The sequence below is a fragment of the Ictidomys tridecemlineatus genome, chromosome 15 (assembly GCF_052094955.1).
Source record: "Ictidomys tridecemlineatus isolate mIctTri1 chromosome 15, mIctTri1.hap1, whole genome shotgun sequence".
NCBI lineage: Eukaryota > Metazoa > Chordata > Mammalia > Rodentia > Sciuridae > Ictidomys > Ictidomys tridecemlineatus.
In genome coordinates, this window is record NC_135491.1 from 17,086,863 (window position 1) to 17,098,940 (window position 12,078).

Genomic DNA, 12,078 nt, shown 5'->3' on the forward strand with positions numbered 1-12,078 from the left:
GGACTTGGGACCTTTCCCAGAGGCTCTCTCACCCCAAGTAGCCTCAGTTCCCATCTCTGCTGACAAAACCCTCCTTTCTTTCCTTAGCCGCACCCTCAGACCAGGAGTTCCTTGGTATCCTAGATGTCACCCTCTGGATATCCTCTGGATCCCCCACACCCACCGAGTCCCACACTGGCCAGAGCGTCCTCCCCAGACCTGCCTCTCCTCCCTCGTCCTCTACCAGGGAAGTCCCACCATCTCCCTTCCCAGAGCCCAGGGCCTAATCCTGGCACTTCTTCCCCATGACCCTCAGCTCCATGACCATCCACTCAGCTTCCTGCCTCTACTATCCACTCCCTCTCCTTTCCCCGACCCTGGTCCAAGTTTGTCCTCACCAACCCATACACTGGCTCTGGCTTCCTCCTGCTCCCAGCTTCGTCTCTTCCCCTAGTCCATCTTCCTTAAGTAGAAGGATCTTCCTAAAGCCCAATCCCTTTGCCTTATCCCTTCCCTGCACTGAATCCTCCATGGCTCCCTGTCAGGCCACAGCCTGAGGTCTTTGGACTAGCTCTAGCCGGCCTGAACCCTGCTCACCCTCCTGCTGTAGCTCTATCACAGCACACCCAGTACCTACTATAAACTAAGCTCTTGCTTATCTGTGCCCTCTTCCTGGAACAGCTTTTCTTCAGCTCTTTGCCCAATTATCTCCTTCAGATGTTTCTTAGAGCCCAGGTCTCCTCCTCCAGGAAGCCCTCCCTGACCACACCCCGGGCTGAGCCAGTCATTACTTCCCCCAGGCTCCCCTCATCACCATATTCCCAGTCTCTTTGGGCTATCACTGCCTGAGACATATCTCCCACTGGACTTTGTGCTCCCTGAGGTTAGGGCTCAAGGCTTCCAGGGTCACTGCAGTGTCATCCAGGTAGACACTCCAGGGATGTCGACTGAATGGATGAACATCCTCAGTTTTCCCCACTGGCTCCTGCCCCAGGACCTCAGGCTGAACTGGGGGTCTCTCAGAAGAGGTTCACCCAGCCCCAGACCCCTGTACCATTCCCCCAAATCCCACAGACAGAGACAAGGGCAAGAGCCCAGGCCCAAGCTTAGAAAAATAGGACTTTTTTGTTGTGCCCCGGTGCCCCGACACCCTCCCCTTCAGAGTTTTAAAAACCGTGAGCAATTTGGTGAGTCTGAGGCCAGGTCCCGCGGGGTGTCCGGGTCCTGCTGTCCCCTGGAGCCAGAGGAGCCATAGAGGTGGGTGCCCAGCTAGGGTCCCGTGGGTTCGTGGCTGGGCCCCCAGGATTCGCAGTCCAGCTGGACAACGGTGTGGGCCCTGGGTGCGGAGGGCTCAGGGGCAGGTGCAGTGGGCGGGGGACCCAGGGCGCCATTGGTCTGGGAGCAAACGCTGCTGACAGGCGCGGGTGTCTTGGCCTTGCCGGGGGGCTGGCCACCGTGCACCTTATAGCGCATAAGCAGCACGAAGATGAAGACCAGTACCGAGGCCACGATGACACCACCGAGCGCGATGATCATTGTGCCGCCCAGGAAGGGTGCGTGCGGGGCTCCGCATGGCTGCAACGCAGGCTCGGTGGAGAAGCGGGCACAGCCCACGGGCCGCGTGGCGGTCAGCCCCGTCGCACTATCCTCGTACACGGCAAGCACGCACAGATCGTAGGTCCGGCCTGACGCCAGGTCAGTCAACAGGAACGAGCGGCTGTCTGCCGGGATCATCCTGGAGGAGCAGGCAGGTGGAGTCAGGTCCCGCTGCCCAGCACCCATCTTCTCTCTCCCCCACCCAAAGCCCCGTGGGGCTAGATTCCCTCTACTCTGCTACCTCATTTTTTTCTAGCCACCAAGTTCCCTCTGGCCAGCATTCCAGTTTCCTTGGGCCTTTGACACCCCTTCAGCGACCTGCCTGACGTCCCTCCAGTTTGCTCTGCAATCTCACTCTAGTCCACCCTCTTGCCTCCCTGAGCCTGCCAACCCACTTCTTTTTGCTTTTTCTTTGGACCCCATGCCCAGTTTCTCCGCAGCCTACCACCTGAGTTCCTCCACTCTGTTTCATGTATTTATACCCACCTGCCCTGTTCCTCTTCGGCACTGCCACCCAACTTCCCTCCACTCTGCAGCTCAACTTCCCTGCCTAGTTCTGCCCCAATCCTCTGCCTGATTTCACTCTGATCTGACTATAAAAGTTCCTGCCAGTCCTGATGCCAGCCGTCTCTCCAGCCCAATTTTGTTCTAACCCTGTCTGAATTCCCTCGGACCTAATCCCCTTTCCTTCTAGCCTGCCAGCCAATTTCCCTTTACTCTCATTCCCCCATCGCCCTCCAGACCCCCACCCAATTCCCCTCTGGTTCCTATCTGACTTCTCTCCAGTCTCTGCCTAATTTTCCTTTTCCAGCTGCCTGATTTTCCCCTAGTGTACAGCAGAATTCTCTTTAATCTTTTAATCTAACTACCTGATTCCCTGTTACCCCTGCTGCCTGATTTCCTCTAAGCTGCCAAAAAATTTCCCCCTAGCCCCATTCCCTTATTATTACTATCATCCTCGTATCTGTAGTCTGTTTTCCAGTGAGTCCTGTCATCTGAATCACCGCTGCTGATTTCTTTTTCTCCCTGTTGCCTTATTTCTTTCCGGCTCATCACTTAACTGTCTTTTATGTCTATTGTTATCCTTACCTTTCCCATTTCCTTTTAACCTTACCACCCAATTCCACCATACTTCCTGTAGGTGCAGTGTACCGTGTTGGAGGTTTAGCTTGTTTTATTACTAAACTGCTTTATTGAGAGAGAAACAGGAATCTCCAGGATTGCCTGTGGATGGTGGCCATCCAAAAGACTGCTGGTCCCATTAACAAGTCTAGGCAAGGAGGCCAGGACTTGTGTGATTTTTCAGAGTGAGCCCCCCATGGAATCTACTGAGTAGTGTTGCCTGAGAAAAAGGAGTAGAATCAGGACTGAAAAGAAAACCAAGTGATGATCTCTTGAGGGGTGGGTCCCAGAGGCGGGAGGGGGTCCTGGTATTGGGTTTCCACATTGTACATCCCAGTCCTTGGCCACCGTGCACCTTATAGCACATAAGCACATAAGCAGCACGAAGATGAAGACCAGTACTGAGGCCACGCCTCAGGGACTGCACACTTGGAACCACGCCTCAGGGACTGCACACTTGGCCCAGCCTGCTGGCAAGAACAGGGTGTCATTAACAACTGCTCATGCAAGGTTGGACTTCACTAAGAGGTGTCAGCAGCAACCACTTTCCACCATATGTACCAAATGCTATCTGGCTTGGGGGCAGAAGTTGAAGCACCCCACCTCTTGGATTCTTAAAAACTCTGTTTTTTGTTTGCAACCACGGAAGAGAGAAGGGAACCCCCAAGAGTGACATATAGGAAATATAGAAAGAAGAGCTTGAATTAGGTTTGATTTGACTTAGCAAATCAAAAATTGATGTCACCATTATCAGAACTCCACATGTACAGAGATCACTCTCCGCATGAACCCAAAGCCTAGTCTCTATTTAACCTCCTCCCCCCAAGTTTTCCTTTTAAACTCTGGTCTGATTTCCTTTGTAACGGGGCTGCCTCATTTCATTTTCTCTGACATTCCTGTACCTTCCTGCTTGATCTTTTTCTTCCTGCAGCCTCGATTGTATAAAGCCGTCATCTAGAAAACTAGGCTTTTCTCTCTTTACCTTTTACTGCTGAAATTTGCTTTTATCCCCCGCCACTCATCCCCATTAATGTTTTACTCTCTTGGCCTGATTACTTTTTACTCTTGCTGTCTAATTTCCTCATGTTTGTTACCATTTACTCTTACTGTCTTATTTCTCTTTGCCTCTACAGCCTCATTTCTTTTATCATTACTGCTTGATATTGTTTAGCCCTATAGTCTGATTTTCTTTTTCCTTATAGCCTGATTTCTTCTTATCATTGCTGTCAGATTTCTTTTACCACTTCTGCCTGATTCTGGTGAACCTCACTGCCAGATTTCTTTTACCTTTGCCGTCTGATTTTCTTTGTGACCCTGTAGCATCATTTCTCAGCTGTGCTTCAGTATGGAGCATTCATGGGTGTGCCCTCCATCCTCCCCATTCCTCATTCCCCCACCCAGCTACCCCTCTGCCTGGCCCCTGCACCTGTACACGAGGATGTCATCAGCTGAGCTGTTGTACTGGATCTGGTACATGCGGATGCCTGGGATGGGCCGCTGATCTGGCCACTGGACGAGAGCAGCTGTGGCTCCATGCTCAGTCACTTGGACGCCACGGTCAGTAGGGGGCACGGTGTCAGCCACCTTGGCGGAGGCAGAGGCAGCAGAGGGCGGGGTGAGGGCATCAGGATCCCCGTCCCGCGGGGGGTCACAGCTGGTACTATTGGCTAGCTGTGGAGGTGGTGGGGGACCCACGGTCAGCTCAACAGCAGCCGTGGCCTCACCAGCTGCATTGGCCGCAATGCAGGTGAAGATGCCACCATCGCCTGGCTCGGTGACCAGCAGCTCCAGTGTCCCATTAGGGAAGGCACGAGCACGGCTCGAGTTGCCCAGTAGCCGGCCTTGGGGTGACACCCAGCGCACACGGGGCTCTGGGTCCCCTACTGCCCGGCAGCGTAGAGCAGCTGGTCGACCTGCAGGCACTGCTAGGGGTGGTGAGCGGTGGGTCACCACAGGTGGTTCACACACAAACTCCTCCTCACCCACAGCCCAGAAGTAGCGGCCCCCCAGTGCAGGTGGCGAGGCACAGGCCTCGAGGTCGTCTTCCCGAGCCAGCCGCCGCAGCCACACCAGCTCACAGTTGCAGTGCAAGGGGTTCCCACCAAAGGCCAACACCAGGGCAGAGGCAGGAGAACCACGGGGCCGGGCAAGCAGCGGCAGGCGAGAGAAGAGGGGGTCAGGTGGGATGGTGGTCAGGCGGTTGGAGGTCATGTCCAGCCGTGCCAGCTTGTGCAGGCGGGAAAAGGCGCCAGCAGGCACAGAAGCCAGCAAGTTATGGTCAAGGCCCAGCGTGTTGACATTGCCCAGGCGGCCCAAAGCCTCCCAGGGCAGCTGCTCGAGGTTGTTGTAGGAGAGATCGAGGTCCTCCAGCGTCTCAGCACAGTCGTCCAGGGCACTAGCTGCCAGGGCTGCCAGCTGGTTGTTGCTCAGGATGAGGTGGCGCAAGTTGACCAGGCCACGTAGCTGTCCCTCGCCCAGCGAGGTCAGTCGGTTACCATCTAGGTGTAGGGCGCGCAGGGCACGTAGGTCAGCAAAGGCGCCGGCTGCCACGTGGCGGATGGTGTTGCGAGACAGGCTCAGATGCAGCAGGCCCGTCATGTTGGCCAGGTCGCGGCGGCGCACGGCCGCAATGAAGTTGTCTGCTAGGCGCAGCTCCGCTGCACGGCGATCCAGTGAGGGTGGCACGAACAGAAGGCCTGCCCCTGGACACAGCACACTTAGGGGCAGTGACTGGGTCTGGCAGCGGCAACGGCGGGGACACGGGCTGGATGTGGCTGGCTGGGGTGGAGACGAGGCAGGGGCCAGCGGTAGCAGGCACAGGAGCAACGGGAGGACGGCCATCGCGGGCGGGGGCCACCTGCAGGTAAGAGGAGCAGCATTAGGGCAGGCTGAGGCCAGAAGAGGGGCCCCACAGGGAGAAGGTCACCATGGGCTGTGAGCAGCAGAGCTGGTCAGAGATGCTCAGAGGGAGGAGTGGTCAGACACAGTCCAAAGCCAGAGGAGGTATTCAGAGACTCAGAGATGTGTATAGTGGAGGCACAGAGGGAGGAGAAATGAACAAAGATGGTCAGAGGGAAGGGAAGAGGCTAGGGAATGGGCCTAGATGGTCAAAGAATAGGCGAGTTGGCCAGGGTGGGCAAAGAGAGGGTCAAAGATTCCTACTGAGAGAAGAGGTGGTCAGGTGGTAATCAGAAATGGTCAGACGTGACCAGAGAGGGGAGGTGGTCAGGAATAGTCCAGCCAGGAGAGCTGGTCAGAGAGAGAAGTGATTTGACATGGTCAAAAGCCAGAGAGGTGTTCAGAGAGAGGAGAAAGAACAGACATCAGAATCAGTTGGAGACCAGGGGAGCAGGGAGAGGTCATCATAGGGAAGAAAGACAACCAGAGATGGTAGAAATAATCAGAGATCAACAATTAAGAGAGATAACGGGTGAGAGGGGACAAGGAAAGGCCAGAGATGAACAGATGGTTGTAGACAGAGAGTTGGAGTTGGGGTGGGTGAAGGGCAGGAGAGATAGTGGAAGATGGTCAGAGAAAGGGAAGATAGAGAGGAGGGACGGCAGGGCAGCTAGAGAGAAGAGTGGTGGATAGAGATGTCAAACATGGTTAGAGGCGATCACAGACCCAGGATTAGAGCCAGATGTGGACAGAGCAAAGAGCCAGTGGAAGATGATTAGAGAAAAGTACAGGGGACAGAGATGTCAAAGATGGTCACTGAGTGAAGCAGTAGACAGAGATGGCTGGAGAGAGGAGCTGTGGACAGAGCTGTCAGATATATCAGAGAGAGTAAAGGTGAACAGAGATGGTTACTGAGAGGAAAGGGGCAGAAAGGGGACTAGAGAGAGTGGTGGTGGACATGAAAGGCAGCTGGAGATGGTCAGGCAGGACAGATGGTGAGAAGCTGTAAGGGTGGTGGCAGCAGAGAACTGGAGATGCTATCTGCTGGGAATGAGGAGGTCAGAGGGGTAGGCTGGCCAAGTGTCCTGGGATTGTTGGAGGGAGAGCAGGACTGGAGGTAGATGTAGAGAATGAAATGACTTTTTCCAGGGAAACCCTAGAGTGCCAAAGGGGACCTGGTCCTCCACCCCAGTCACAAAGGTCCTCTCAAGTCCCTCCCCACCACAGAGGTCTCTCAATGGCCTTACCTGAGCTGGAAGCCACCCCAGGGAGCGGAGTCCTCAGGCTCCAAGGGGGTCAGAGGTCAGGACTCTGGAGGGGGTGTCTGGTCATGCCGTCCCTGTTCCTGAGGTCTCTAGAAGGACTGTTGTGTTTCAGCTTAAATCCGTGCCCATGGAGTCTCCAGATCTTGATACTTAGGGTCCCAGACCCCCAAATATAGGACCTCTAGGATCCTGTTTTAGAGATCCTGGCCCAAGTTTGGTTGGTTTAGGGTCAGGGTTTCCCAGCTCCAGTCTTAGGATGCTAAATTAGTCAAATGGGGAAGTTTAGGGTCTAAGTTCCAAATCCAACCCTGGATTCTGGTAGTGGGGTTCTGTGTTCTGATACTGGGGTGCCAAGTAAAGACTTGGAGGTCTCTAGCCCCAGATTTCAGCCTTCAGGTCTGCAGGAAGGACTTCAGGCCCAAATTCAGGTTCAGGTGCCTTAGAATCCCAAGGTTCAGATCTTGGAATTTGAGGCCTAAATCCCAGGGTTCAGTTCCCAAATAGTGGGTTCCAGGATATAGATTTTGGAATCCAGTCTCAGATTTCAAGGTGCCAGGCACAGAATTGAGAGTTCAGCTCCAGATTTGGGGGCTTATATACCAAATCTTGGGGTCCATGCTCTAAATCATGGGATTCAGTTTCCAAATCTTGGGGTCCCAGGGACCGATGTTGGGATTCCAGCTCCAGATATTGGGGTTCAGGGTCCAGATCTGCGGGTTTCGCGGGCTGGATCTCGGGGTGCTAGCCCCAGATCAGGGTCTCAGGCTTGGGTTTCCGTATCTCTCCATCCAATCTCGGGGTGAAAGCCCCCGATGTCGGGGTGCGGGCCCAGGGTCTAGGGCGGCAGCATCGCGGCTTGCTTCCCGGCTTGCAGCTGGCGCTGGCCCAGAGGGAGGGGGTCCGCTGCGGTGGGGAGGGGGGCGGCCCGCCCGGCAGCCCCAGGGCCGGGGTGGGGCGAGGCCTGGGCGCAGACAGACGGACTGACAGACAGGAACTCGCGGGATGGGGGCACCGCAGCGCGGGCGGGGGCGCCAGGGGGGAGGGGCCGCGCTCAGAGACCCCTCCCCCGCCGGGGCCGGGGCGAGGGCCGGGCGGGGGCCGGGCAGGCGGGCCGGGTCCGGGAGCTCCCGCGGCCTCCTCGCCGGGAACCCAGGGCCGCGCGCGTGCCCGCGCTTAAAGGCGCAGGCCTCGCGCGCGCCCGCGCTTAAAGGCGTAGGCAGCCCCCCCCTTTCTCAAAGGCACGCCCCTGGCCCCACCTCCTATGGAGTCGCCCTAGCACTGCTGGGAGCGAGAATCCCTGGATACAAGGAGACTGAGACGGGCACAGAGACTAAGGCAGAGAGACAGAGATAGGAGAGAGAGAGAGAGAGAGAGAGAGAGAGAGAGAGAGAGAGAGAGAGAGAGAGAGAGAGAGAGAGAGAGAGAGAGAGAAAGATGGGCAAGCTTGGATTGAGGGACGGAGAGGAACAGAATGAGAGATACAGACAGAAATACACGCATGTGTTCAAAGAGAGACGGAAATGTAGAGACAGAGACTCAGAGAGATAGACAAGAGGCAAGGACAAGTCAGAGACAGAGATGGGCATGCACACACACACGCGCACACACACAAGATTTAATATGCAGCACTTGGGGGCAACTAGACCATGAGGATGGGTACGTGTAGATGTGTGTTTGGAATTCATTCATAGCTTTGAAGTAGCTCTCCATCCTAGACACCCCTTACCCCAGCCAACACACACCTGTCTCCTGCCCCTCTACCTCAGCACCATCTCCTTGGAATGTCCTTTCTACAGGTGAAGTTTTCGTACCTGGGTTCTGCCCAGCAACAGGCCTGGCCTTTCAAGCCAGAAGACCTTCTTCCCAAGTCTCCTTTCCCTGGCTGAAAGGACAAAACTTGGATCTAAGTTTCTTTACCTTGTAGGATTAGGGGTAGACCTCAAGATGCACTGAGAAAATGTCCTAGGGAGGAGAGAGAAGATAGGAAATGGTTCAGAGGCAGGGGGTTGGCAAGGCTGGCTCAGAGAACTATGTCCACTGTTTTCCCCTCCTGCTTCTCAGGGCCACTACCCACAGAAGATGCTACCAGGAGTGATGAAGGGATGGGGGGGGTGTCCCACACTGTCACGGCAGATGGTATCTTAGGCAGAAGGGTATGGGTAATGGTCTGCAAAGCTGGCGACTTTGTTATAGCAATGTGAGGGAACTGATCTTGCAGGAGCCCTGGTCCAAAGAGGACAGTTTTGCTCTGGGTGGTCTGGGGACATGGCCCTACACTGGGGAATCTGAGTGGTCCTGGGAAGTATCCTACATATACCATCTGAGGAGAAGAGTAAAGTGACCTTGCAGTTGGGGTGTGGATGCACATCACCCTGGCACCCCTAGTCTGCTGAAGGTTTCAGAATAGACTTTGGCTCTTTGCACTTATGTGTATTGAAAAATTGCAGCTAAAATTAACTTGGCCCTGGGACCCGCCTTTCCAGATCATTAGCAAAGTTCATCAGTGCTCCTGGCCCAGCACAGTAGATACTGGTCACTTAAAAACTCAGAAAAAGACTATAGAAGCTTCAGAGATGCTACAAAGTTAGAGGAGCTGGGGAAAAGAGAAGGACAGAGATGGAGGACTGAAAGCAGGACTAGAGAATTCAGTGGAATTGGCTGATTTGGGGAGTGATCCCAGGAAACAGAGGCAAGAGAAGAATTGGGGAGAAAGAAAGCTAGTGGAAGGTGTACTGATGAGGAGCATGTTATCTCCCTGGGCAACTGGGGTTAGAGAACTTTAAGGGACCTTATAGAACACATCAGAATTGTCCTTCTAGTCCCCCAGCAAAGTTCAAAGAAGCTGGGGCATTTATCTATGATCTCTGGCCCACCTTGGGTGATGATTGTCCCTGTGTGTGTGTGTGCTGGGGGTTGGGTGGGGGAAGAAATGGTAATTATGAGCCATGCAAGATCTGGGAGGTGGAAAAGTAGAAACGGTGCCTTGACCAGTGAGTGGTCCTTGAAATTTAGATCATCAGGATCACCTGGAGGGCTTGTTCACCATGGACCTCTAGGACCCAAGCTCAGAGTTGATTTGGAGTCTGACTCAATAGGTTTGAGGTGGTACCTAGACAACAATTGCATTCTCAACAAGTTCCCAGGTGATTGGGGGACCACACTTTGATAGTCACTGGACTAAACTGAGAACATCTGCAATGTGCAGGGAACTGTCCACCACAGCTATGCTAAAACCTGGTGAGTTGAGGGGATGATGTAGCAGCCCAGGTATGTTCCAGAAACAGAGATTCAGAGGCGCAGATGCTATCATTAGTTTGGCATTTGTTATAGATTTCTGCACATGGTCATGTTAGTTGACACTGCAGTAAAAGTGGTGACCAAGAGAGCTCAGGTCCTGTCTTCAGTGAACTCACATCCAGAAGTGAGAGAGTCACATTTCCAGACAGCCCAGAGCCATCAGGGCTGGGAAGGGAAAAGCTCAGGGCAAAATAACAAGGTCTGTGATGACAAAGCACAGGCCAGAGTAGCCCAGGCTCTTCTGGGGAAAGCAGAGGGCATGGGGCTCCAGAAGCAAAACCCAGTCTCTCCGCCCCATCCTGAGCCTTGGAGGCTCCCTGGAGTAGGAGACCAACATACTGAGATGTGAAGGAGAAGTACACATGAGGCAGCGGGCCAGAGGGCTCCTTATACTATGTCCACGCAGCTCGCCTGTGCCTTCCTGCCATGGCACGTACAGCTTGGGGTCCCTGAGTGCCTGGATAGTGGGTCTGCATATGCTGTAACCCCTCATTAGCTCCTGGAAAGGGATTCTGGTGGGATGAATGTTTGGGGGACTCTGCTTAATTGCTGCATTTGCTTAATTGTAACATCTGGAGAAGAGGACGGAAACAGCCGCAGAAGAAAGAATGAGGTTAAACTGCCTGTGAGCTGAGGGGGCCTTGTGGGGAAGGAGATTGCTCCTCTCTGCACACAGCCCGATGCACACAGAACATTCCCCAATAGACACAGACACACGCGTACTCACACATGCACATCATGTACTGAGGCTTACTGGAACACAGTCATGCAGACACATGGGCTCATGTTCAGACAGAGGGACACGCACATACACAATCTTACACCAAGCATGTGTGTAGAAGCAGTCTGCACACATATTCTCTCTGGCTCCCCTCCCCTAAGAAACACAGAGGTTCATGTTTAAACACCCACAGGAAGGGGTACACATACACACACACACACACACACACGCGAGCGCACACACAGAGGCATATGCATGTGCACCCAAATCAATGAAATCAGTTAATCTGCCCAAAAGGGTCACTTTATAAAGGGACGTAGTCCCCTTCCAAGTCAGGGGCTGTCAGAGCAAGGAGGGAGGAGGTGGTTTTTTCCTATCTCTCACCTAGCACCCACAAGCTCAAGTTTGTGGATTTCACTGGAATTGGTTCAGCTTTGTAACTAGCACATGGATCTGGACCGAGGACTAGGAACTCACTTTGAAGATCAGACCCAAAGGTATCTCTACAGGGTGGGATCAAAAGAAGGTGGCATGAAGATTTGCATCCCCATTTCCACCACCACACTAATCACTCTAAATCACACTAAGGGGTTCTAGGAAGCACTAACTTCTTCAGGGCAATAAAGAAGCCCCCATACATGAGGTTCTGCTTAATAATGCTGGAAGACCTAGTTGCAACTGTCAGGGTCTGCCTTAATGACTTCAGCTACCAACATGGAAGAAGACTTCCATAAGCACATGGGAAAAAGTTTACATTTGTGCAAAGAATGGAGGGAAATACTGTTAACTTTTATTTAATAAGCATAGAGACTCTGGTTCATTGTACAGATATTCTATATGAAAGCCTGAATGCCACAGCTGGGGATTAGGAGCTCATTTCACAGACTACTACTGCTCAAGATTTACAGACATCAGGAGCCCAGAGGGGAAGGGTCAGTGTATTAGTTAATGTAATGCCAGCTGCTATAACAAATAACCCCCTTGGATTTCCCTGACTTCATACAATATTTTATTTCTCATTCACAGGTGTCCTAGTTGGTTGGCAGCTGTCCTCCATCTGGTGATTCACATACCAGACTCATTAATCTTGAGACATCATTATTTCCTAAGGCTCAGAGTTATCAAGTTATCAGTTTCTACCTGGCAAAAGGGAGGAGACAGGATGGAGGTGGTTTTCCAACTTCTTAAAAGACTTGTCCA

At 53.4% G+C, this 12,078-nt stretch overlaps 1 protein-coding gene across 1 annotated transcript; it reads right to left on the bottom strand.

Annotated features, from left to right (window-relative positions):
• Positions 1-1,085: 1,085 nt before the first annotated feature.
• Lrfn3 (leucine rich repeat and fibronectin type III domain containing 3) lies at positions 1,086-8,019 on the bottom strand. The gene is made up of 3 exons (XM_005330566.5): positions 6,843-8,019; positions 4,124-5,554; positions 1,086-1,714 (listed from the first exon to the last, which is right to left on the bottom strand). Exons 2-3 carry the CDS (start codon positions 5,536-5,538, stop codon positions 1,249-1,251), a joined length of 1,881 nt encoding a protein of 626 aa, XP_005330623.1. The 5' UTR covers positions 5,539-5,554; positions 6,843-8,019; the 3' UTR covers positions 1,086-1,248.
• Between the last annotated feature and the right edge of the window lie 4,059 nt (positions 8,020-12,078).

What these genes read in the sequence shown, in the direction of transcription:
- Lrfn3 (XM_005330566.5), bottom strand. Translation starts at nt 5,538, where the DNA reads ATGGCCGTCCTCCCGTTGCTCCTGTGCCTGCTACCGCTGGCCCCTGCC. An exon ending in GATGACATCCTCGTGTACAG is followed by an intron (nt 1,715 to 4,123) that starts GTGCAGGGGCCA and finishes CTGCTCCTCCAG; the next exon opens with GATGATCCCGGCAGACAGCC.